General features: G+C 37.3%; 1 protein-coding gene across 2 annotated transcripts in view; it reads right to left on the bottom strand.

Moving 5' to 3' along the window:
- Positions 1-26,334, bottom strand: part of LOC108697593 (Down syndrome cell adhesion molecule-like protein 1 homolog) — a 149,677-nt gene that overhangs the window by 5,544 nt on the left and 117,799 nt on the right. For both annotated transcript variants that reach the window (XM_018227768.2, XM_018227769.2), the window contains exons 10-27: positions 19,305-19,424; positions 18,513-18,689; positions 16,221-16,420; positions 15,996-16,092; positions 14,697-14,825; positions 13,512-13,679; positions 12,629-12,699; positions 8,839-9,079; positions 7,413-7,559; positions 7,077-7,232; positions 6,406-6,545; positions 5,263-5,416; positions 3,923-4,040; positions 3,240-3,403; positions 2,983-3,081; positions 2,689-2,877; positions 812-1,099; positions 325-480 (exon numbers count right to left, since the gene is read on the bottom strand). In XM_018227768.2, coding sequence (XP_018083257.1) covers positions 325-480; positions 812-1,099; positions 2,689-2,877; positions 2,983-3,081; positions 3,240-3,403; positions 3,923-4,040; positions 5,263-5,416; positions 6,406-6,545; positions 7,077-7,232; positions 7,413-7,559; positions 8,839-9,079; positions 12,629-12,699; positions 13,512-13,679; positions 14,697-14,825; positions 15,996-16,092; positions 16,221-16,420; positions 18,513-18,689; positions 19,305-19,424 — 2,814 coding nt within the window. The remainder of the gene's footprint in view (positions 1-324; positions 481-811; positions 1,100-2,688; positions 2,878-2,982; positions 3,082-3,239; positions 3,404-3,922; positions 4,041-5,262; positions 5,417-6,405; positions 6,546-7,076; positions 7,233-7,412; positions 7,560-8,838; positions 9,080-12,628; positions 12,700-13,511; positions 13,680-14,696; positions 14,826-15,995; positions 16,093-16,220; positions 16,421-18,512; positions 18,690-19,304; positions 19,425-26,334) is intronic.

Raw genomic sequence — 26,334 nt, 5'->3', positions numbered from 1 at the left:
CCCATGCCCATGCTACACAATTAAATGTTTAAGAGAACAGGGGAAATGTGGGGAAAGCAGTGACATCTAGGAAGTGCTGAATGGAAAGTGAAAGTAATTGCTTGCCCTGCCTCTATGCCTAAGGCATAGAGGAGGGGCACTCAATATTTGATTGACAGCTGAGATTTTTAAATGAGTTTACAACACCTATGAATTCTTTAAGAAGAAAAAATTTGGATTTCATGTTTAATTTGGAAAGGACTTTTATTATACAGCTTTTTATGGCTGGGTGACAGGTCCACTTTAAGCAGATTCTTGTATTATTTACATATAGCCCCCTTTTACCTCGAAGCCTCTTTAGCCTCTTTTCTTTTCTCTTCTTACGTATAAAAAATAAAAGAGCAACCCCCAGGGTGGCCAGGATCACTGGTGAAGCAATGGAGAAGAGCTTCTTCACATCATCCCCCTCACCTAAGGCAGACTTAATGGGTGGAATGGTACCTTTTAAGAGAATAAACAAACATTGCATCCAGTATGGTCAAAATTTGTTACAGAAAGTTAAACATTACATTATACAGAGATGGCAGGAAAGTAATACAAAAAAATACTACAAGAACTGGTAACAATAGAATTCCTGGTATATTTGTGCCTTAGCACTGAAGACATTAATTTCAAGATCGAATAATAATAACTTGTACATAAACAAGGGGTTACTTTTATTTAATTGTTTGATGAGTGACCCAAATACAATGTGTGAAATTTTCCCAGCACTTGAAATACACCAAAGAAGACACATGCATTAGCATTACTAGGTATGATTGGCTTTACTTACTTCCATCATAATCCAAAGTGGCAAACCTTGAGGTTTCATTCCCACAGCCTGCACTATTACAGGCCCGCATCTTTAACTCATACCAGGTGGCTTCACGGAGCTCAGTCAAAAAAACATCGCTTGTTACATTGGCACGGAGGCTCTGCCATGGCCAGGTGTTCTGTGGACGGTATTCTAGGATCACAGAGGTGATAGGACAACCTCCACTGTTCCAGCCATGGAGATTTAGTCGTGCATGAGTAGAGTTCACATGGGTAAACAGGGGCTGGTCTTTGTTAAACAATGGCTCTATAAGGGAGAAGACAACAAGACTATAATTTCACTAGGAGTATGAGGGTCATATTTTAACACAGTGCAGTGCAAATACATTATTTTAGGGAAATATATAATTAGGACCCTTATATCTATATGTGTTTACTGTGTGCTAATAAGTACCCTCTAAAGAGACACTTATTTTAAGGAGATCTGCGTGTGATCAACAACAGACATTTGCACAAGACCACAATACTGGTACAACAAACAGAAATACCCTAGTACAGTGATTCCCAACCAGTAGCTCATGAGCAACATGTTTCTCTCCAACCCCTTGGATGTTGCTCTCAGTGTCTTTAAAGCAGGTGCTTATTTTTGAATTCCAGGATGCAAGTTTTAATTGCATAAAAACTAAGTATAGTGCCAAGTAGAGCCTCTTGTAGGCTACCACATAGGGGCTACCAAATAAGCAATCACAACCATTATTTGGTACATGTTACATGTGGGTTTTTAATAGGGAATTACAAAATGCAAGTATTTAATAATATATATATATGTATATATATATATATATATATATATATATATATATATATATATATATATATATATATATATATATATATATATATATACACACACACACACACAACCATCTTCCCCTTTTAGTGGTTTTAATTGTACCCAAGTGGTCAGTGCTATATGACTTGATGATCAGTATGACTTTTTTGACTTCCTATGACTTGTATGACTTTTACGACTTCAAATGTCTTTTATGACTTGTATGTCTTCATATGACATGTATTATTTGTAAGTCTGTGGCCCTTAAATTGGAAGGAAAGATACTGTGAAGAATGCATACTAAAAATGCTGAAAAAATATTAAACATTAGTACAAAAACAGAATGTGGTTATTAGGCACATTGATAGCTCCAAATATTTTTAAAGAAAATTATAAAAAAAACATATTCTAGGTATCTTTTACTAAAACAACAACCAAATGGATACCACAATATATCACCCTGATTTTGTCAATTGGCTAATTTTATTATATTTGCACAGACACAGTTGAAATGTAAAAATCCAAAGGGGGGCCAACATATCCACAGAGCAAAACTGGATGCAATTTATTAAAATAATATATAAAAGAGATGGAGCTGAATGTCTAAAGGAGATCTTGTGCATATATATTATTTGAGAGCAGTCATATATTATGTAAGAGAAATTTACGTTAACTTTAATGCATCTTAATAAACTGCAGGATACGTCCTTGCCCTTTACTGCAGGAGGAGGCAGCAACCAGAATACTAACAGACACACTGTATCTTTAGGCTAATCTGAGTATTAACAATTGTGTATGTACTTGGACTAACTATTACTAATGGTCTGTTCTAGTGTTTTCTTAAATCCACTTATTTTCTAGGTAATTCTCAACAAATAGTCTCTATTTCAGATATACCCAAAATATGTTTGTGATTTTGCAACATTTAAAAATCAGTGACAACATGCCTACCCCCTTTCGCTAAGACTTGCCTTTGTGTTTTCATGAATATGATCCTAAAATATAACCTAAGTTAAACTCTAAGTTAAGGGAAAGCATTACATCTAAATTAAAGGCATTCATACCTCTGCCATGAGACTTTGCCTCAATTATTTCACTTATTCTTCCCGCTCCAACACTGTTCTTTGCAGCCAATTTGACTTTGTACCATGTTCCGCATCGCAAATTCTCCAAGCGAAAGGACCGTTCTGATGAGCTGATAAACACATCTCTCCATTCCTCACTGTTATCTACTGAGTACTGAAGGACAAAGCCTGTGGTTGATAAAGAAAGTGAGATAAATAGGCTGAAAAAGAAGAGAAAAGGGAACAATGCGTAAACATCAATAAAGCAGACAGGAGAGTGAAAGAAAAATGCACCTCGGATTGAACTTCCTCCGTTATCGCCAGGGATCCAGGCCAGAGTGATAGAGGATGCAGATGTTTTAGAGACTGTGAGGCGAGGCTGATCAGGTGGAACTGTAAAAGATATTTCCCCAGAAATTACAATGGATTTATTCACATATAAAAATTAAAAATGCTTCCACAAAAAATAAATGATCCTCTTCTTTTTCACCTTAACCACCTTATACTGGACACAGAGACTAAACTCTGCTCCTCAAAAGCCTTTGACTCACCTTGCACTAGTAGATTGACAATTATGGTATCAAATCCCCTAGTATTGGTGGCAGTACAAGTGTAGTAGCCAGAGTCTTCAGCTTTAACAGAGCGCAAGGTAAGTGTTCCATTGGAGTGGATAAGTCGGTGGCCATCTAGGGCAACTGGTATTGCAGAGTCCTCACTGTGGGGTAAAGAAAGTGTAGCGATGCTATTCAAACTTGTCAAGACCATTAAGTAGCATGGTTTACATTATATTATATTAATCTAGACTTGTGTAAACTTAACGACTAATATGCCTTAAAGTTATAGCAGTTTATATTACATATCACATAGGTGGTCCAATGGCAAAATTCCTTTTACATGGTTCAAAGCATTAGATTTTTAGTCAAAACCATTTTCCCATTCTGTTCACTACTGATAACAGAAGTAGCAAGCTTGTTCTAGAGCAGTTGTGAGATCCCATAGACTAAAAGGGTAAGTAGCCTATTAATAGCATTATGGCTCTCGAGGTCAAGTATAAAGTTATATGATAATACTCATTTTGTACTGGCAGTGTTGAAGGTCAGTATTAGACAATATAACTTCAGACAACTTCTAAAGTGGCACGAGCGGAAGGAGCACATAACTTTTACTGTATTCCCATCCACTAATGTGCAACAAGTCTAATTCATCTTTGATATAAAAGATGTTTCATATTTACCTGTCTTTGGTCCATTTAATTGCAGGTGCTGGTTCCCCTACTGAGCTGCAAGGCAAGCGGACATCCTTCATCCAGGGGGTGCTGACTGTGCCACCAAATGAAATAATCTTGGCTGGAGCTGCAACACGGTATAAGTAATGAATAGAAAAGAAGAACACACATCCTAAAATGCTGTGCTAAGCAGCAAGAGAACAAAGCATGGAAAGTTGCTATCAGTATATTAATTTAGCTTTTAGTCTAACCTTTATCTGTTCAGAGGTAAAATAATTACTAAAAAGAAGCTCCAGTTTAATTGTTAATTAAAGAGGTTGTTCACCTTCTAAACACTTTTTTCAGTTCAGTTGTTTTCAAATCGTTCACCATAAGCAAATACTTTTTTCAGTTGCTTTCCATCTTTTAATTTCCACCATTCTCCCAAAATTTTAATGTTTGTGTCACTGTGGGTTCAGTCTGGCAGATCAGTGATCCAGGAGCATTCGGAACTGTTGCAATTTGCTGCATTTAGTTGATCCATTTAGTTGATTTCTCAACTAAATGGATCAATTTCTGTGGAATATTAGCAACTATTGTATTAATTCTAACAGCTGCCTTTAATGAAACTCAGGAATTCTGCTCAGCAGGGATGAAGATAACAAATGTATCAACTAAATGTATCAATTTAAAACAGTTATTAGAAAAATGGTCACAAATAGAAAGTCTTTATTTCTGGCACTAGATGTTCCTGGGCCCCACAGCAAATTAATTTTAGAGCCCCAACATATCCAGAGGTTGTCCTGTTTTACCTGTATGTATATATCTATATATCTATATATATATATATATATATATATATATATATATATATATATATATATATTTAAATTGCTCATTAATGAGGGCCTCAAAAGGCTCCTATACCTCCTGCCCCCCTTTAAGCTGCAGAGTCTGCGTCCTCTGTAGTTACGCACAGTGTTGGACTGGGACTGGGACACCAGGGGCCCACCAAAAAACCTTATACCAGGGACCCACTCTCAGTCCAATTTATTTTCCTCTCTTCACTCAACCTCTATTCTCCTATTCTCTTTTCTTTGCATACTATAATCTATTATTCCATCTATTTAGCCTCTCTTTTTAATTTAGCCTAGAAATAGGGAAAGGCCATGAAAAAGGCCAAATGTTTAGAAGCAGGGGGGCCCACTGACCACTGGGCCCCCCAGGAGTTTTTCTGGTATCCCGGTGGGCCAGTCCGACACTGGTTGCGGCCCTGATTCCTGGTGAACTATCTGAAAGCAACTGAAATGAAAAAAAGTTTTTGAAGGTGAATAACCCCTTTAAGTGGCTTATGTAGAAGGGGTTCAAACCTTTTCCAGCTGGCTCAACCATGGCTGTCTCGCTAAAATTCCCACGTCCAGCTGATGTCACTGCTGCAACCCACAGCATGTACTGATGTCCCCAGAGAAGGTGCATGATACGGTAATGCAGGAACTCTGGACTTGTCTCATATTCACTTGGTGCCTTTGGAAGAAAGAGGAGCGGGTATATGGAAACAATAAGATGCTCTGTTCTAGAATGGAATTAGCACAAATATGTGATACACATGTCAATTGATTTGCTGCCATACAGTATATCTGAAGTGAAAGAAGACAGTTTTTATATAGGATTCATTTCACTAGATATCAGTGTATGTCTTGAGGCCAGCTTGATCAAAATCACTTAAATATTAATTAACATTTTGTGTTTCTGGCCCTTTACGGTGTTATGCCATTTTTGTTCAAGATATGATTAGACCATCAATATAAAAATAGACTGCATGTTATTATATTTAATCAGTTGTGCCTCATTAGTCAAAAGCAGATTTTATTTTTACAGCAGAGAAAGAATGGATAGGGGATTTGTATACAGCTAGGAGGAAAAGACTGACAAGTTAAAAGTGGAGAAGAGAATTTTAATCACTTCAGTCATATAACAGCCATCTACAGGTGTTGCTGCATGCACCCTAACAGACTGCTTCAAGCAGCGGCTGGGCAGCTCTGCGTTTACTATACCAGCTGCAATTACATTAGAACATGTATCTAAATTTGTATAAATGATTAAACAATATGTGAGCCAACATAAAAAGAGGCATGACCAGCTTGCCACTTTATTTCTCCATAGATAAACAACAACTGTTTCTATGGTTTGAAAATAATTAATGTGCCAAAGCTTTTGGATAGAAAGATCAGCAGTGCATTGGTATGAGTTATGCTCCTAAGGAGCAATAAATTGCATTTCAGGAAATTGCACTGATAAGCATTGGAAAGTCCATTTCCTTTTCAACAGTAGAACGGCTGTTTTTATTAATAAAGACATTGCAGGAGTCAAAAGTATACAGCACCTTTATTCGTAATTTATACCATATACATCTATACAGCCTTTGACCATCGATCAAATTATCCATTATAAAAATTTGTCCTATGTTCCTCTCTCCCTGCTATCTATTTCTCTATCTTTTAGTTAGTACTTACAGGCTGTCCTGATCCTGGGCTGGAGCAGAAGATAGTGTATTTTCGGATTATCCCATTAGGTTTAGTAGGGGGCAACCAGGACACTACTACGCTACTTGATGAAGACGACACAGCTTTAATGCCAGCCGGGGGTCCAGGAACTGGAGAGAATAATTGACATTACAAATACAGTAAAATAGAAAGCCTTGTCAATTTAAATGGAAAGCACATGTACAGTATTTTAGTCTATACATAATCAACCATATCTATAAATGGAGTAATTTTCCTATACCTAGAAAAATATGAGGGAGCAGGTTCTTAAAGCCACAGATAGCTCCTTCTCTGAGCAATACTCCTAGCAATTTGTGTAACGCTGCATTTTCAGCCCCATGATTCATTTCTGTCATTGGCTGCTGTACTTTTCGTCTGACATGTATCTCCCAATAAACTATGAGAGCAGGGAATAAATATACAAGCAATGCCTGAACAATCATGCTCAGATTTTTCATGAACAGCAAGGAATCTTTCAGACTCGTAAGAGAAAGCACTTTTTATTTTATTTAATTTAAGATGAAAAAATTCTTGTAGTCTTCACTTCCTGTTCAGCAGAAAGAAACTGACTCTGACCTTGTATTTATAACCAAAAACAGAAACACAGATTTGTGTCCTTTCAATTACTGTATATAACTTACGGTCTTCCTTGGTCTGCAGGTAAAGAACATCGCTTCTCACGCCATCACCTGCGTGGGTGTAAGCCAACACTTGAACGCTGTAATCAGTAAATTTCTCTAGAGACTTAAGCTCTACTCGCTCTCTAGGAGTGGTTATATTCTGCATCTCCCCCCATTCTGGATTGAGAAGAAATGGAAAGAGAGGAGAATTGACAGGCGCTCACTTGGAATACTAGAATACAATACGGAGAAAGATAAACAACAGTGTGGCACTGGTTGAAAGTGCAAGAAAACAAAGAACAGAGAAAAAAAGGCCGGTAAAGGTAGCTAGAAATCTTTGGTATTCCCAGGACTCACCTCCATCTGGATATAGTGACCAGAATATGACTCTGTATCCTTTCAATACACCATTGAGAGAGTTGCGAGGAGGCTCAGACCAGGAGATGACTGCCACATCAGAGGTGATGGACAGAACTCTGACATTCTCTGGTGGCTTACTTGGAACTGTTTTTGTAGGGAAAAGAAACACTCTGTATTTGTCTTAGAAATAGAATATGTGTAAACAGTGAAAGAGAAAGCAATGAAAAATGAAAAGTTGTTCAGAGGGTTGACTACTTTTTTGTCACAGACACAGTATAACATCCAGATCACATAGAATGTCCTGCAACATTCTCTTTAATAACGTTAAGCAGCAAAGAGGTCCATTTCCATGTAAAACATGAGAAACAAATCTTGCTGCATCCTCTTCCCACCACTAAAGGGGTGGCTGATCACTCCAACCACTTACCCTGCTGTGCCTTAGGTACTATTCTCAAACATATTTCATTGTTAGTGTGCCCTGACTCATGCTGACCTGATCATAATCCTCATTAATTCAGAATAACTTGTCTCCTTTTCCTGCACTCCTGTTTTCTGTCTTTTCCTTCACACCTTTCCAGCTGCCTGTCTTGATGTCTTCTTCTTTACTGACTGGCTTCCCACCTCATTACATTATTACTGCTGCTCTTCAGCCTTCTCATCTTAATTGGTCCCCCCATAGAGTAAGTTGAAAGTCTCTTACTACCTTTGCACACCAGAATAGCAATTTATATGATAGTGCTTAAACCATTCCCTAGATATCTGGAGCCATGTCAGTATATCTCAAAAAAAGAAATAATTAGGAAGGAGCACACCTCATTTTATTGAAAGCTTTGGATGTGACAAGGTCAACATTTTATAAAGGTGCTTGAAAACTACAGAGAGATGTGTGCATAAAGTACATTCACAAGTATATATATATATATATATATATATATATATATATATATATATATATATATATATACTGTGTTATTTTCAATAAAACCTTTTTCATATTTTTAAGCCCTGAGAGTGCTGATCTTCTTTGGATGGATGGAGATATTATATTGATTGTGCACCCAGGCAAACGAACACTTTATTCGAAAGTGCTGGCTCTTCGCTGGTTATATATATATATATATATATATATATATATATATATATATATATATATTATATATATATATATATATATATATATATATATATATATATATATATATATATATAAACAAAAGAATGCAAGTAAGGTTTCTAACTACATAAAAAAAGACAATTGTGGAATTCTATTTTCAAATGAATTTTGTACCCAGACTCTTTAATGCAGACACATATCAGCACAACCATACAAAAACATTTACCACATTGAAATAACTGCACCCAGTATTGATTAGTCCCATCCACATACACCCAGTAACACAGTCACACACAGGGAGATACTCACCATCTTCCAGAGTGGTAGCATTAATTTCAGTTGAGGATGGTCCAGTTCCTGCTTGATTGAATGCCTGGACAACTACCCCATACTGTGCAAACTTCTTCATGTTGTCCAATGTGTATACTTCTGCATCCCCAGTGGCCTTCATCTCCACAATACTATACTGGCCATTACTGCCAGGTCCATTCTCCCGATACCCAATCTGGTAACCCCGGATCACGCCATTCTGTAGTTCTTTCCTGGGGGCCTGTGGTTACATAAACAAAAATATTTAATATGTACAACTATACATACAATCATTATAGAAATGGTAGGACTGCAGAATTCTCTGCTATTTAGCATTTATTAATTAATGTACCAGTTATGAACATTGTTCGGTGATTAGTGGCTTAACAAAACTGCATATTAAAAAGATACAGCCTTAGCCCAGTGATCCCAACAATCCCACTACAATCAGTATTGGTGAATTCTCAGTATTGATGCAGTGCCCTGACCCGTTTCTGAACGTGGATCTTTATTATTAAGCAAACATCCTGTAATACTTTATGACAGGGGTGTTCAAAAGGTAGATCTGGATCTACCAGTGGATTTAGCTGGTGATCTCAAGACACTGTCATTAGCAACAGCTTGTCTAAATCACCCTCCTATTTCATGCTTTTCAATCTGTATGTTAAGGTTACATAAGAAATCGTTGTTTGTTAAATATAGTAATATCCATTTTCTCATACATCCATAGAGCAGAATTCCAGCAATGTTTTTATGGATGTAGGTCCTAACTAACAAGTAATTTACACCTCACTAGTTCTGCAGACCACTTTTTTTTTAAATTAATTCTTTTAGCGTTAGTTTTGGTAGGAGCTATTATTCTCATTGAATGAATATGAAGACATGGTACTGTAGGCTCATAGATTTCTGTCTTGGGAATAATGGAATACACCCCTAGAGCAACTTATCTCTTTCGCTAACATTTTTCAGTTTATTTTTATGGGCATAGAATGTGACTTGTAAGAACCTCAATGACCAAGACAATTCTTGCATCGGCCAGTGGATGTCACTAATATGTAATTGCAGGTCACAGAGAATGCTACAATATTCTAGTCTCCAACTGGAATATATGCTGTGCAGAATGATCTTATTTAAAGCTAGCAATTAATCAGACAAACCAGATTAAAAAATATAAAAAATACATACAAACTATTAACTGACCGTCTAACGAAATACAATAGAAGGAAAAGTAGCAGTAGATTGCATTAAAGTAGTTATGTTCAAGGGCAAGTCATTTTAAGCCTAACTATAAAGATGAGGGAGTTCATCTAAAGTGTTCCACCGACATAACTGGATGACATTATAATTTTATTAAACTATGGTTAGAATATCTGGCACACTACATGGAAACAGATAGAAGGCACTGGTAAAGATAATTTACTGATTTATAGCAGCCTCAAGTGAATATGCATCTGGATTGCCCCCCAAAACTGGAAGGTAGAACCAGTAGATTATCAGAGAAAGGTGTCAAGAAAACACTGCTAATAACAATGCTTTGCTACACTGTAGAAAATGACAAGTGAAGACCAAGTACCCTATCGAGTCACAGCAAGAGACAGTTGTGCGTGTAACAGAGAAATAAGGAGATTTAAATTCAGCACAATATAGTAAAAGAATACTGCACTTGAAAGACATGGACGGGTTAGCTGTGATACTTCTACATCTGATACAACATGAAATCCTGTTCTGTTTGTGTCAGAACCAACACTAGGTAGAAACAACTGTATCTGAATCAGAGAGACATATGTGTAGACATTGGTCCTGGAGTAGTGAGATATATTGCTTCTCATTTAACAGTGGAGTGGGGGGGGCAGCATTGCATGGGTGACAGAGGTAGGGTTGGGGACTGTCATATAGGAACACAAAATAAAGCTGTGACAGAGGAAGAACAAAAGGCAGCTGTTAAACCACCAGGCATCACAAAGCTACAAAGCATAGGGCTCTACAGGGGCCATTTTTAAAATTGCATTTTCTATTGGACCCATGTGATCTAAATAGATATCTGACTTCAAGTTTGATTTTACAAGTGTGGTGTTTTACAATGGATGTTAACCTGTGCGCATATTAACACTATTTATTAGTATTTATAGGTACTTGCACCCAAACTGTCACATGCACAGGGTTCTGCTTCTTCGTGCACAGGGTTTCCTAAAACCAATGAGTATAAAAGCATAAATCATTTGTTTAATTAGGCTTCTGGTGCAGTAAGTTTGTGTTTATGTTTAGTATACAAAATACAGCATTTCTAGCCTTATTCTATTTTAGACTTTAGTTCCCCTTTAATACCAACAGCAGTGGCCATCCCACTCTCATACATTTAACACTATAATGCATGCATTAGCTTGGCACAAGTTGCCTTAAAGGAAACCTGCCACCCAGACACATCTATATTTGTTGTTAAGGTATTTAAAAATATCAGCTGTCAATCATATATTGCCTGTCCCCCCTCTATGTCTCAGGCATAGAGGCAGGGCAGGCAAATACTTTTACTTTCCATTCTGCACTTCCTAATTGTCACTGCCCTTTTCACATCCTCCTCTCTCCTCACAATCTCTAATTGTGTAGCTAGTGCATAACCATTATGTCCCCTATTCTAGTGAATAAACAATATTTTGATATAATGCAAAACTTCCCTTGATAACTGTGTTCACAATTGGCACTTCCTATGTGCTTTAATTGTGGATTCCAAAAGAATGAAGGAAACAAGATTGAAATAAATTGTTATAGCATGAGTAAAGTTTATTTTGCTTGACAAACTGTCACCCTAAGAATTATTCCTTATTGTGATAGGCCCCCTTTAAGGCCACAATGATGCTGATATTCTTAGAAATAAAATGCTGAATTATGGGAAAAAATCATCAAAAATCTGGTGCTAGCAGCAACTATACATTTTAATTAAATAGTTTAATGCATTTATTAATGCAGCAGAGATTAAACCAGAGGGACTAGAGGGAACCGTGCAGCCAGAATAGTATTCACTGTACCTTCTATTCTCTTTAGATGGACATCCTCTTTATTGCATCTTCAGTAAATGCAGGCTTAGCAGTATTATATTATACTAACCAAATAAATACATTTGTACGGATACTGTCAGTGTCATCTTAATATAAAATGAACATGAGACATTGGTCTAAGATAAAAAGTTAAGGTCAGATCAACAACCATAGTGATAGGCAAGCACGATGTGGATACAGAAGAGATATTCAATCACCTTTCTGTTTTATTTTCAGTCTGTAGCTCACTTTGGATTCTTTATCAAACTCTTTATCAAATCATTGAACAACACTACTAATCTTTTGCTAACAGAAATATTTGGTGTTGGTATTGTTCTAACGACTTCTCTGGCTTAAATGAAAACTAGGGCAGCAGCACAAGCGGTGGTCATTTGTACACTAGCACATCATTCTACCTACTGGCTTTAACCCCTGCAATGTCCAGCTCAATTGCTAAGATGCACAAACCATACCATACATTTCTTTATACCCACTTGGATGTAACACAGTGAAACAAGTTGGGAAACGTATAAATATATCTAGATTGTTGTAACTGTGACTTGGTAGATAAAAGTGTGATATGCAGACGTGAGCAGAGAGACAGAAAGGTACCAAATTTACCATGCAGCTCCTCTCACAGTATACAATGTGTCATAGATGAGAAGTGTTAAAGATAGACTGTCTCCTTATAAATGAGGGGCAGAGTAAAATGTTGTTCCTCTTGGTCATGGTGCAGCAGAGAGGATATGCCTCCTTACCTTCCATGTTACTTGTATACTTTGTGATGTCAATGGCTGCAAGGTGACATCCATGGGTGGACCATCAGGAGCTGCAATGAACAAGAAATTATTAATGACACTCTTAAGAGAACTGCTGAGAACATGTTTTATGTATCCAATACTCTGGAAGGTTCAGAGAATTATGCCAGCCTTGCAGAACAGCAGGGATAAAGGGCCATAAAACACTCCTTAAACTGTTAATTTCTGGGTCAAAAAAGTGTTTGTGCTTTTGCTCTTATATCAGTTTTATCTTTCAACAAAGGAAATAGAATGGGGTATATAGAGTCCATTGCTGCTTATCTTCAAGTAGGCCAACATTCCTTACTATTATGCATATAGTAAAGTTTAAATAGCCCCACATATGTGTACAGGGAATGTAGCTTAAGACTTAATTAATTATTATAGTACAATATTATAAAGATGGTTAAACACATACAGTAATCACAGTCTAAGTGCTGGCATGAAAATACCATTTTATGGGCAATGTGAGACAGGTGGGCTCATGTTCTCTGTTTCATTAGTAGGTTTTGAACATTTCATTAAGAGTGATCAAGGGCTTCACAGATCAGATCATGGCTTCCCCAAATATATACATACTCCAGACTCACACACTCACAAACCCACAGCAGTCAAAGATAAAACACTATGTTACCCCATTTTAATGTCCTTTGTTGAAAGCCATTTGTATTAACATTTTACATCCCCCCAAAGCAATATTAAGTTCACAAAATTAATTTATTTTAAAATATTTTTTCTCTGTTTTAAAAAAAATGAAAGGCATTATGTCAGTTATGTTCCTGGCAAATAAAAAAACTAGGTTAAAAGCTTTATACTTTTAAGCAATTTTGTGACAACCACTTACCTGCTTCCTCTGTGCTGATTGTAAGCTCTTTGCTGGGCTCACTGCGGCCAATCTTGTTAAATGAATACATCCGTATGCTGTACACTGAGGCTGGATGCAAATCAACTATGTTGGCTTGGTTGATGATGGGTGAGATATTACGAGTGGACTGCTTAAATTCCCAGGAATCTGCAATAAAGAGAAGGTCTGTTAAGATCATCAAATCCACCTGTACTTTCTTGACATGACTGGGCATCTTTCTTGCTGTTATATCCAACAGTAGATTCAGATGGAGAAAATTAAAGGAACAGTATACATAGTTCAATCTGGAAATCAATGGTTTAGGCCATGCAGGGTTCATTAAAAACACAAAGTGGATATTTGGAGCCACTAAAGTTTGCAAAGCTGAAATAGACATTACATTTTAAGGTCCAGGGAATAACAGTCCATTTGTTCCCACTGTATCTTCATGACAGCTGCACACCCAATATTCCGTCTTTATGTCTGTGATTGGTGCTTCTAATGCATATAAATGGCCGGTCAGTACAAGAAACGTAGAACCCAGGCCCAGGACAAGCAAGATGAATGGCAACTTTTGTTTAAACATATATGGGGGAATGTAATAATTTGTGACAATTCTAATAAATATTCGCAAAGTGAAACATTTTAAACACTTTGCCCCTCACCCGACAATAGGTTAGCGTAATTTTAGAGATTGCCATAGTGTGCCGTGTATGTAAGAAAACTTCTTAATGAAAAAGTTGTTGCATTTGCTCCAAAACTTCAAGCAGGTGTTAAAGGTTCGCAATGCACAATTAAGATTCGCAATGCAATAAAAGCCTAATGAAGAATATTACGTTGCGACATGCAAATATTTATTTGCAAATTTGTTCTCTTTGCGAATTTAATTACATTTCCTCTGTAGTGTTTAAATCTGGTTTCCACTTTCCTTCTGTTATGTTAACTAATGCACAGGGGGCGGAGCACAGGAACCAATCAGGCGGATTAACTACTTCTTTGGGTCTAACATTTTATGGTGGGGGAAGAAGAGTGACAACCATAAGACATCAGTATAGAAAATCCTTTTAAAAACTTATATGGGCTCTGTTTTTTTACATTATCTAATAATAAAAGACATAAAAATTATATATGGAACTTCACTTCCACAACCTTGTTCTCTAAATTCCCTACTTATACAACGCTCACCAGATTTGTTCTTATATTCAATATCAAAGGCTGTTATAATGCTGTTTCCATCAAATCTCTGAGTCCAGCGTAGATTCATGCTACGAGCCTTAACTTCCCGGATTTCTAGCTCAGGGGGATCAGGAGGTTCTGAAAGGGTAAAGAGTTAACGAGTAAGTGCAATGTCCCCAAACGATGCAAGCGACATGCTCATATGCAAGTGCACAGAACATGAAATAATGTGACACACTAACTTCATTAGGGTTTGATTGTATTTAAGATTAATATTACATACAATTTAGACATACTTTGCCAAAAATGACAAGCTTTAAATGTTTTTATTTAATTAAACCCTGTGTATCATTAAATAAATCAGTATGGCGGTATATATTATTTCCTTCTGTATTTCACCTTGACAAAATGGACCAAAATAAAAAAAATATTTCCATTATGCTAATTGCTTTACAAACTCATTATTTCCATTATACTTCGGTAATTTTAATGGGGTAGTTGACCTTCAAATACATTTTAAATATGCTAAAGATATTCTGAGACAATTTGCAAATAGTCTTCACTTTTTTCTATCTGAATAGAAAACTAAGTAATAAAGCCAATTAAATTGTAGCCTCATAGAGCAATCGTTTTTTCACTGCCAGGGTGGAGTCAACACTCTTTTTTCAATACAAGACAGTACTTTATTAGCCACTGACTTACACAGCCTAGAGTTACACAGTTTGTTATCCACAAATACCCCGAACACACTACCCTTTAATGCTATTTTTTTTTTACCTTATTTGTCAATGTGCTGCCCAGTTCTCCAAAATATGAAATAAGGCTGATACGTAACTAGTGCAAGTGTTTTAGAATTCATAGTAGTAAAGAACCCACCCACTCTATATTATTTAAAAACACATTAAGCAAGTAGATAGAAAGGAAAACGCAAACAAAGCCGTCTGTCTAACACTATGCGTATAATATAAAAGCATGCTGTGGCAGAATACTTAACAGAGGGGGTTACTAATGTTACATATATTTAGAATTTGTATGAACTAGTGAATGCATAAAAGTGTATCTTCAGCCTAAACATAAATGTTCTAGAGACTGATAAGTGGTTAGTTCCTCACATACTGTGCATAGGTGCATCTTCCAATAAAAATTTTCAATAGGTATAGATTTTGCATACCTGTGTGTGAGTCTGTAAATGAGTGTATGGTATATATATGCCTCTAGCAGACTGGGAGTAGGTATAGGTGTATTTCACACTGTGTGCGTATGTGTGCCAATATGATAGTGGGTTTCTGCAAATTAACTTATATTTACCTTGCACAGTAAGTTGTATCAGGCCCCTGTCCTCTCCATATGAGTTTATTGCATGGCATGAAAAAAACACTGAGTCTCCTCGTTCTGCCGGTTTGAGCTAGGGGATTCAATAAAAGATTTCACTAAGATTAATCCAAGTTGTAGCAATATTTAACCTTCATATATATTTTTCTATTTACAGCATTATTTACCACATTTGTATACATATATGTGATTCCATCTCACCGTCAGAGTGGAGATAACCTCATCGCCGCTGTCCTTGGTAGCAATTAGGTAGCGCAAGTTCCTGTCTGGGTCTATCACTGTATCTCCCTTTTCCCAACGGATTATAATCGGCCGTTCTCCTCGTGCTGTGCAGTTAAGGCCTTTTGTTTGACCTTTGATAGCAATAGTTGTGTTTGGGTGAGAAGTGATCATCGCTGGTACTAAGGAATAAACAAAGAGGAATTACACATGATAATAACGATAGGGGAAGAGCCGACCTCAAAGGGAAAATTAGGTCAAGTCATCTAATATTATTAATGTGAATGACTTTATTGTGAAAGCTTCAATGATGAGCACTGTTTATTTTTCAATGTAAGATATACAATCTGTTAAACAAATTACAGAGTAAATTACAGAAAATTATCTTTATAGATCATATAGATTATAGATCGTATTAGTAAATAATACACAAATAAGTAGAGTAAATCACAGAAAATTATCTTTATAGATCATATAGATCACATTAGTAAATAACCATTCTGCTATGCAGAGGTTTGCAGTGTAGGGGGGTGAAGTTTACTTCACCTGAGGGCACTTAGCCCCTCCCCACCCCCACCTCAGTAATATTACAGGCTCAGGTCGCTGCAGAAGCAGACGGAGGCCGCAGGCAGCTGAGCTGTCTCTAGCTGCGCTTGTAAAGCGTCTCCAGTGAAGTGGCAGAGAGACACGCTCCAGATCATTTCAATTTGTAGTACGGACAGAGAGAGGGGGGAGCATGCAAAAGGAGGGGGATGCAGGGGTTATGCAGGGAATATAAGAGAAAGAATGAACTGAAGCTTAAGGAGAGAAGGAGGGGACAATTAAAAAAAAAGAGTTACATTAAATTATGAGGGTAGACTGTCAAGGTTGGGGTGTTTTCTCTGGAAAAAAGGCGCTTGCGAGGGGACATGATTACACTTTACAAGTACATTAGAGGACATTATAGACAAATAGCAGGGGACCTTTTTACCCATAAAGTGGATCATCGTACCAGAGGCCACCCCTTTAGACTAGAAGAAAAGAACTTTCATTTGAAGCAACGTAGGGGGTTCTTCACAGTCAGGACAGTGAGGTTGTGGAATGCACTGCCGGGTGATGTTGTGATGGCTGATTCAGTTAATGCCTTTAAGAATGGCTTGGATGATTTTTTGGACAGACATAATATCAAAGGCTATTCTGATACTAAGCTCTATATTTAGTATAGATATGGGTATATAGAATTTAATTAAAAGTAGGGAGGGGTGTGTATATGGATGCTGGGTTTTCATTTGGAGGGGTTGAACTTGATGGACTTTGTCTTTTTTCAACCCAATTTAACTATGTAACTATGTAACTATAGTAGTAAAACAAAACAGAGGCGCCAAAAGGATAAAATTAGCTAAAAACACTTAAAAACCCAATGGGTAATTCAGAGGAGGTAGTAGTGGACTTACCTCCTCCAAGCCAACACCAACGAAAGTGGTAATTTTCAGTAATAGTTTATTCACAAAACAGTATTGCAACGCGTTTCGCAGGCATTTCCTGCTTCATCAGGCAATGTGGAATAGGAGCAAAAACAACAGTGTCTTTGTATAAACACGCCAGGCGCCTCTGTGACTATGTAACTATGTAACTATTAAGAAGGTTGATATGAATATGGGAAAAAGGAGCTCACAGCTTTAAACAAGGTATATGTGTACTTCTATTTTGCATATCACAGAATTGGGTAGCGCTATCAAGCTCATTCATTGTAGTAGATGCAGTGGGTGCAATGTTTTTTCTTGCCTTAAGACTTTGTGGTCAAATTACCAGGGAGGACAGTTGCCAAAGGGAACACTCTGAAAACAACATGATTCCACTTGTTCTTACTGCGGTTTCAGACTGACCTTAAAAGAATAATTTGCAAAAGGGGCAGGCATAGCACCCGTGGTGTGACCCTTCAATGCTCCCAGGGCTTTCTTGCATCTCATGCAGCCATACTCAATAGAGTTTTAGTAGCTCAACTTTTTTTTCACTGCACCACAATATGAAGATACAGCTTGTTTTTTAATGAGCTACATTACAAGCATATACCGTGCAGCCCAGCTTCCATGGAATGACCTGCAGATGCTATATTCAGCTTGTAACTCTTAAAGGTACTGTATAAAAAGTTTGTGTAAAACATCACAGTGGTATAACGGCTGGTCAAAGCCAGGAAGTCACATACTATCTGATATTCAATCTGCACTTTTTATACAGTACCTAAGCACTCTTGCAAGGTTATGTTTAATTTCATATGCTGACTGTTCTACTTACTCTTCACGGTCAGGAACATAGACTTGCTGATGTCAGTACCCACTCCGTTGCTTGCCTGGCAAAGGTAATAACCAATGTCTTCCTCTAGGACATGACGGATAAGGAGGGAGCTGTTAGAAAGAATCTGGATGCGGCCAGTTAGAGGGACAGGGTGGTATTGCTGGGGGTTCCCACTTCCTGTAGAAGAGTATAAAGAATTAATATGTACAAATACTAAACATTTCAGAAAACTGAATTTTTCTGCTTTGCTCACTGTCTAGCTGCATGTTACATAAGAAAGCAAAATGGCTGTCCTCCTCTGTAACCCTACCGTGCTACTGTGGTCACATTGCATAAGAAAAGATAGGATGTGGTATTTACCTATATTGCTACTATTAATATTTATTAAAGGAGACACTAGGTCTCTTCTGTTGATGCAACCCTAAACTCCTCAAGGTTTGCTAGTGCAGTAAATAAAAAAGCATCTGAATGGATAATAAAGCTACATTTTATTACCTTGCTTGTTGCACTGATTTATAAAGATCTCCATTGATTTATATACTGTATGTGTCTCAAAAGTGATACATATATAAAAAGAGCAAAAACACACTTCCTTCAATAGAAACTGATGTTTGGTGTGTGCAGGCATGAATACATCGACTTGGCTGGTAATGCAGCTGCATTTACATATTATAGCTACATACTATACACTTTATGGAACCTGCCAGTGTATTTGGCTCGCTGTTACAAGAAAGCAGGGGCATATATGGAGTGTGAGAAAGCTACAGCAACATAATTCAGTGTTGCACTCACCCTTAGCGTGCTTCCACACAACCTTTGGAGGAGGATATCCATCCACTGAGCAATTCAGTACTCCAGCTTTGCCGTAGATTCCATCCTGATTGTTTGGTTGAACCACAAATCTGGGAGGCACTGTAACAGAGGGAAAGAGAACATTACTATTACTGCAGAGCATTAGTATTGCATGCTTAAAGAGATGTTCACACGGCAGAACTTTTAAGCCTAAGAATAATTCCTCATGAATATAATGCTACAGTACAGAATAAGATATTGCACAGAATTAAATCAGACAACCCAGGAATGTTTTTCATCTAATTGTTGCCTAAGAATATATTGTTCATTTGCTGCTACATATGAACTTGGAGAGATGAGGTGGTAGCATTACATGCACTAGAATTTACTGCATTTATTTTATCTTTTTATGTTTTGGGGTGTTATTTTGTTGTTTCTAATTTTCTGCTTGAGCTCATATACCCACTGTGGTCACATTGCCTGACTCACATTATTCTACATAATGCTATGCCTTATTATTAACAAAGTATTGGGCAAAGCTTTCAAACAAATAAAAGTAGTGATGCTTTTATTGGCTAATTAAGGTGATAATCACAGAAAACTTTAAAAATGTAAGTTCTTTTTGTAAAGCTTATATTACGGAAAAGCTCATCATGTTTACATTATTTTGTTATGTTTTATATACTTTTTACCCTATAACTAACATGGTACCTTTACTTAAAGGAACAGTAATGTCAAAAAATAAGTGTTTTAAAGTAATAAAAATATAATGCAGTGTTGCCCTGCACTGGTAAAACTGATGTGTTTGCTTAAGAAACACTACTATTGTTTACATAAATAAACTGCTGTGTGGCAATGGGGGCAGCCATTCAAAGGAGAAAAGGCTCAGATTACACAGCAGATAGCAGATAAGCTCTGTCTGTCTAATGGTGTTATCTGTTATCCATTAGTTAACCTGTGCCATATAGCCGTTTTTCAATTTCCGCCATTGCTACACAGCAGCTTGTTTTTATGAACTATAGTAGTGTTTCTGAAGCAAACAGACCAGTTTTACCAGTGCAGGGCAACACTACATTATATTTGCATTACATTAAAACACTTTCATTTTTTGGTGTTACTGTTCCTTTAAGTGAGAGTAGGAATATTTATGCTAAAATAGCCACTAGCCCTAGTTATCTTGGAACAAGACTTATTGCAGTTATTTGCAGGGTCTCAAGTACCGCACTCTTCACAGCTGTGAGCCTCAATCACAAGGACTTATAACTGTACTACACTCACAATAACCTTTATAACATATGTAGCATAAACCTCATGAAATTATCCTTCATACTTCTAACATCAAGTAAAAATGCCTCACTCACAAAATCATGTGTGATACTCAGCTTCACCACATAACACCATCTTATTCAACGTACAGTGTCAGGCCCATGATGTGCCAGATTAAAAGTCAGTGTCTACATGGAATTAAAAGTTCATTTTAAGGTGAACTACTTTATAACTTAATTTGGCAAAACTTCGCTAATTAGATCCAGCCATTTATTAATTTCACTAAAGCATCATATGTTGTATACTCATATGATACTATGCAGTACATATTCTGTAGATATTACAGAATCACTGGAACAAAAAGACAGGTACCGGCATTCAGGGCAATTTCTAGCAGGGGACAAGCCCCTTACGTGTTTATTTGTCGTCACAACGTTTCGGGGCGTTCCCCCTTCTTTATGAGCTACTATTGGTCCGTGCACCAGGTGGAAATCTTAAGAGAAGGGTCTGGGTGTGCACGTGTCTCTTCGCGTACAATATTACAGAATCCCTCATGGAGTATAAAGCTGTGTGATCCACTACATGGGATGCAGGTTAAAATATAGAAAGTACTGGATATAGAAATGATATAGTACAACATGGTGTATTACTGAGCTATTAAATCCTTCACAGGAAGAAACTCTGGGATCCCTCACAGGAAGTGCAGGAGATGAAGCTATGTGATTTGTTACCTAAGATTCCTGGGCAAGAAGCAGCTTGATGAATTAGAAGGAATGCTGTAAGAAAAGCAATATGCTTGGAGTTACAGGGCACATTACTCTAGAGATGCTGGTGGAGAAGCAGTCCAATCCATTTATACAGGTGCTGGGTAAAATCTTTATGAGCTATTATTGGTGGGGCTGGAGAATAACCATGATATCTGGCTGCAGTGCATCGGAAGTGCTTAATACTTCTCTAGTGCCCAAAGCCTCTGATAATGTTTTAGCTGAATGGGGTAATTTACTTGGATCAACTCTGGTCTGGTCACAATCACAATGCTCGCCGGGCTCCCCAGGCAACCTGACTAGCAACAACACGCCCCGCCCCCTGTGCAGGCGCAAACAAAGACAATGGCCTAGTGGCTCAGGGGGTATGACCAAACATCACCGGTGACATGATTAGGAAAGACAGGGATTTAAATGGGAAACATTCCCTAGGTTTTTCTCCTATCCTATACAAAAGATACCTCATCATAAGCTAGCAAAGCTATTTTACTGTACTAGGCCCAATTCATACTATGCACAAATACTTCCTGAATGTTTCCATTCCACAACTAAACAGTCCCAGAACTGTGAATTTTATAAATGCGTCACACAGAATTCTGCAGCGCCCACTGTTTTTCTTTCTATGTAAAGCACAAGCAGGTAACTTACAGCTCTGCACTTGGCAGACCTTCCCTCTGATCCATCCTGTGATATTTATTTCAAGGCAGTGCACTACAATGAATATTTATCACTACGTGTCTTAACTCATTATATATTCATGATTACATCTACACGCAGTCCTGAATCACAAGTTCATTACATATTCATGATTACATTAACACAGCACATTAATCCACAGGGTTGATTAACCCATTGCACATTGTTCTTCTACAGCAGGGATCCCCAACCTTTTGAACCCATGAGCAACATTCAGAAGTAAAAGGAGTTGGGGAGCAACACAAGCATGAAAAATGTTTTTGGGCTGCCAAATAAGTGCTGTGATTGGCCATTTGGTAGCCCCTATGTGGACTGGTAACCTACATTGAGGCTCTGTTTGGCAGTACATCTGTTTTTTATGCAACTAAAACTTGTCTCCAAGCCTGGAATTCAAAAATAAGCCCCTGCTTTGAAGCCACTGGGAGCAACATCCAAGGGGTTGGAGAGCAACATGTTGCTCACGAGCTACTGGTTGGGGATCACTGTTCTACAGTATGTTGCCATCTAAAAAGTGAATTTAATTAGGTGCTTCAGAAACCTTTTGACCTCTCTGCATCCATTCAGTTTGCCTACTGGACCGTGGAATTCCCACTGTTATTGTGTGAAGCACATGTGCTGCTTACCTCTAAAAGTGCTCCATGGTTTATTTCATGTTTTGGGTTGTTCTTCAGGGACAAAGCCAGTGGAATATACCTACTCTCAGTAAACTGGGCTTTTAATTCTCTTTCATATCAAACAATGAAAATTCCCTGTCAGTATCCTTGAACACAAGTCAGCTATTCAATAGTTGCCAACTATGTGGATTGCAGTATTATATGCATTATACTTCATACAAAAACAGACATTCACTTTGTCCCCATATAGTACATACATCGGTACAATCTAAAGAAAAAAATGATTTAACAATATTTACATATTAACTAATGAGATTAACAGTCGTTCTAACAGTTTTGAATATTCCCTAAAAGAGAATCACATCTACAAGTTTCAAAGGGGTGCAATGAAAAAGTCAGTAATTTATGGAATGGCTTCCATGGGTTTTACATCACTGAGGCATGCAGTTCTGTTAAATAAGATGTATAAGCTATCGCTGCATGATATATAGATAAAATCAATCTTCCCTTTTCTGAGCAGAAAAACATTTAAAGCCAGGGCTTCTGACACCACTAGGTCACAAGCCTACAAATCACCATTGAGACTATTGTTCTCCCTGTTACTTTCATCTACGTCTGACAAATGTAATTGCTGCCTGCAACATAGACTAGAACCAGAAAATAAGTGACACTAAATAGCTGTTGCCCTTCTTCCCCTCCCTCAGTCCCCTTCAGTCAAAATGCTACTCCATACTTTTACCCTTCTGCTCTAACCCTTTAATCCAATGAAGCACAAACACAAAAATAATGATCTGCAAGAACTTAGTTTGATGACCAGTAGATCCCAACAGTCAAGCCTACAGAAATCGTCATTTATTCTGGTTTCAAAAAATCGTGATGAGAGATTGAGTCTCTCAATAAAACAAATCAGTTCTCTATTAGTATTATGTAATTAGTTTGAAGTGACAGTGGTACTGTAATGTAAAAGCATTTTAACGATGCAACTGCAACACTTTTATAATTCTTCCTCATTTTGGGAAAACTCCATCAGTACAAAGAAGGTATGGAAACATTAAATACAAAAAACAAATATATCAAAAGATATATGTCCCTAGGCTTATTTGTAGTAAAAATAAAGTTATTTATTAATATTCACATTAAAAATTGGTACATACTGACCCCACATGGCCCACCTCCGGCACATAGTCAAACATTAAATACAAATACAGAGCAATAATATTTTTATATAATTTATATATATAATTTATATATATAAGTACCAACAGCCTTTTTAATGTAGCACAACAACTGAGGAAGCAGTATTTAATTTTACTATGACAGAAAGGGGTTCAACACGGTATTAAGTCAGCACCTATCCCTTCTAATTTGCTTCAATCTGGTTTCCAACAGTTTCCACCTCCAATTTGTTCACCGAATTATGTATCATTGACAGCACCAATCACAAATTTCTTTTCTTTAAAATGCCTTTTTTGAGACACGGGCTCTGTTCCAGACAATCGGCAACGTTTCAGACCGCCATTGGTCTTTTATCAAGCGACTATCAAGTCAAGTGGCTTGATAAAAGACCAATGGTGGTCTGAAATGTTGCTGATTGTCTGGGACAGAGCCCGTGTCTCAATAATATGTGATTGGTGCTGTCGGTGATACATATAACAGCAAGGAAACAATTAACAATACCCAATAGTTGCAGAATCATCCTTATGTTATATTGCCTTGTTGAAGGAAGGAGACTTCTGTGCTCTTAAAAGGTTTAAGGTAGTAACTCCTGTCAGAGTTGGCCATTCTTGTCAGGTCAGAAGAGGTGCCAGACCAAGGGTCACGTAAAGGAACAGTAACACCAAAAAATGAAAGCGTTTTAAAGGAATGACAATATAATGTAGTGTTGCCCTCCACTGGTAAAACAGGTGTGTTTGTTACAGAAACTCTACTATAGTTTATATAAACAAGCTGCTGTGTAGCCATGAGGACAGCCATTCAAGCACAGGATACACAGTAGATAGCAGAAGAATCTCATTGTCTACTATACAACTTATCTGTTATCTGCTGTGTATCCTGTGCCTTTTCTCATTTTTCAGCCTTGAATGGCTGCCCTCATGGCTACACAGCAGCTTAATTATATAAACTATAGTAGAGTTTCTGGAACAAACGCACCAGTTTTACCAGTGCAGCAGAACAATACATTACATTTTAAATACTTTAAAAGACTTTAAAGGGATACTGTCATGGGAAAAAAAATTTTTTTCAAAATTAATCAGTAAATAGTGCTGCTCCAGCAGAATTCTGCACTGAAATCCATTTCTCAAAAGAGCAAACAGATTTTTTTATATTCAATTTTGAAATCTGACATGGGGCTAGACATTTTGTCAATTTCCCAGCTGCCCCATGTCATGTGACTTGTGCCTGCACTTTAGGAGAGAAATGCTTTCTGGCAGGCTGCTGTTTTTCCTTTTCAATGTAACTGAATGTGTCTCAGTAGGACATGGGTTTTTACTATTGAGTGTTGTTCTTAGATCTACCAGGCAGCTGTTATCTTGTGTTAGGGAGCTGCTATCTGGTTACCTTCCCATTGTTCTTTTGTTTGGCTGTTGGGGGAGAAAAGGGAGGGGGTGATATCACTCCAACTTGCAGTACAGCAGTAAAGAGTGATTGAAGTTTATCAGAGCACAAGTCACATGACTTGGGGCAGCTGGGAAATTGACAATATGTCTAGCCCCATGTCAGATGTCAAAATTGAATATAAAAAAATCTGTTTGTTCTTTTGAGAAATGGATTTCAGTGCAGAATTCTGCTGGAGCAGCACTATTAACTTTTTCATTTTGAAAAAAATGTTTTTCCCCATGACATTATCCCTTTAAGTTTTTTGGTGTTACTGTTCCTTTAAGGAGTTTTAACAATCTGGAGTTGTTTGGTGGCTATCAGCATGTATGTAAGTTTCACAGTGTTTTCTATAGTAATGGGTTATGGTTTATTCTATATTAATGGGTTTATGACATAAGCCTTGAATAAATTGATTCAATTACAGCAATGATGAACATACTGCTTAATAAACCTGACCATAACAGAAGCTAATGAATTAACAAAACAACATTGACAGCATATAATGGTATTACATTTAAAAGGTGCTAACAGTCTCAAAATCAAAACGATTCTCCCGTGAACCCTTATTAAGGTGTTACTGTGTCAGTTATCAGGTCTTCTTAATCATCTTACATAGCCAGGGGTATAACTATTTAGGAAGCAGAAGCTGCAACAGTTGAGGGGCCTGCGAGGGGCACCAACACATAAGCAGTTTTAATATATAAGAATTGAATATTAAGAAATTTGTCTTATTTGTAAGGTATTTGGAGGGTTCCAAATATGATTTTGCTATGGGACTGAATGGTTTATAGTTATGCCACTGCCTATCACACTTTTATTGTGTTATAATCCACTTAAATGAGAACTAAACCCTAAAAATGACTGGCTAAAAATGCCATATTTTATATAATGACCTTATTGCCCCAGCCTAAAGTTTCAGCTTGTCAATAGCAGCAATGATCCACGACTTCAAACTTTTCACAGGGGGTCACCATCTTGGAAAGTGTCTGTGACATTTACATGCTTAGTGGGCTCTGAGCAGCTGTTGAAAAGCTAAGCTTAGGGGTCATCACAAATTACCAAGTAGAAAATTAGGTTGGTCTGTAATATAAA

The sequence above is a fragment of the Xenopus laevis genome, chromosome 7S (assembly GCF_017654675.1).
Source record: "Xenopus laevis strain J_2021 chromosome 7S, Xenopus_laevis_v10.1, whole genome shotgun sequence".
NCBI lineage: Eukaryota > Metazoa > Chordata > Amphibia > Anura > Pipidae > Xenopus > Xenopus laevis.
This window is presented reverse-complemented; position numbering and strand designations above follow the sequence as displayed.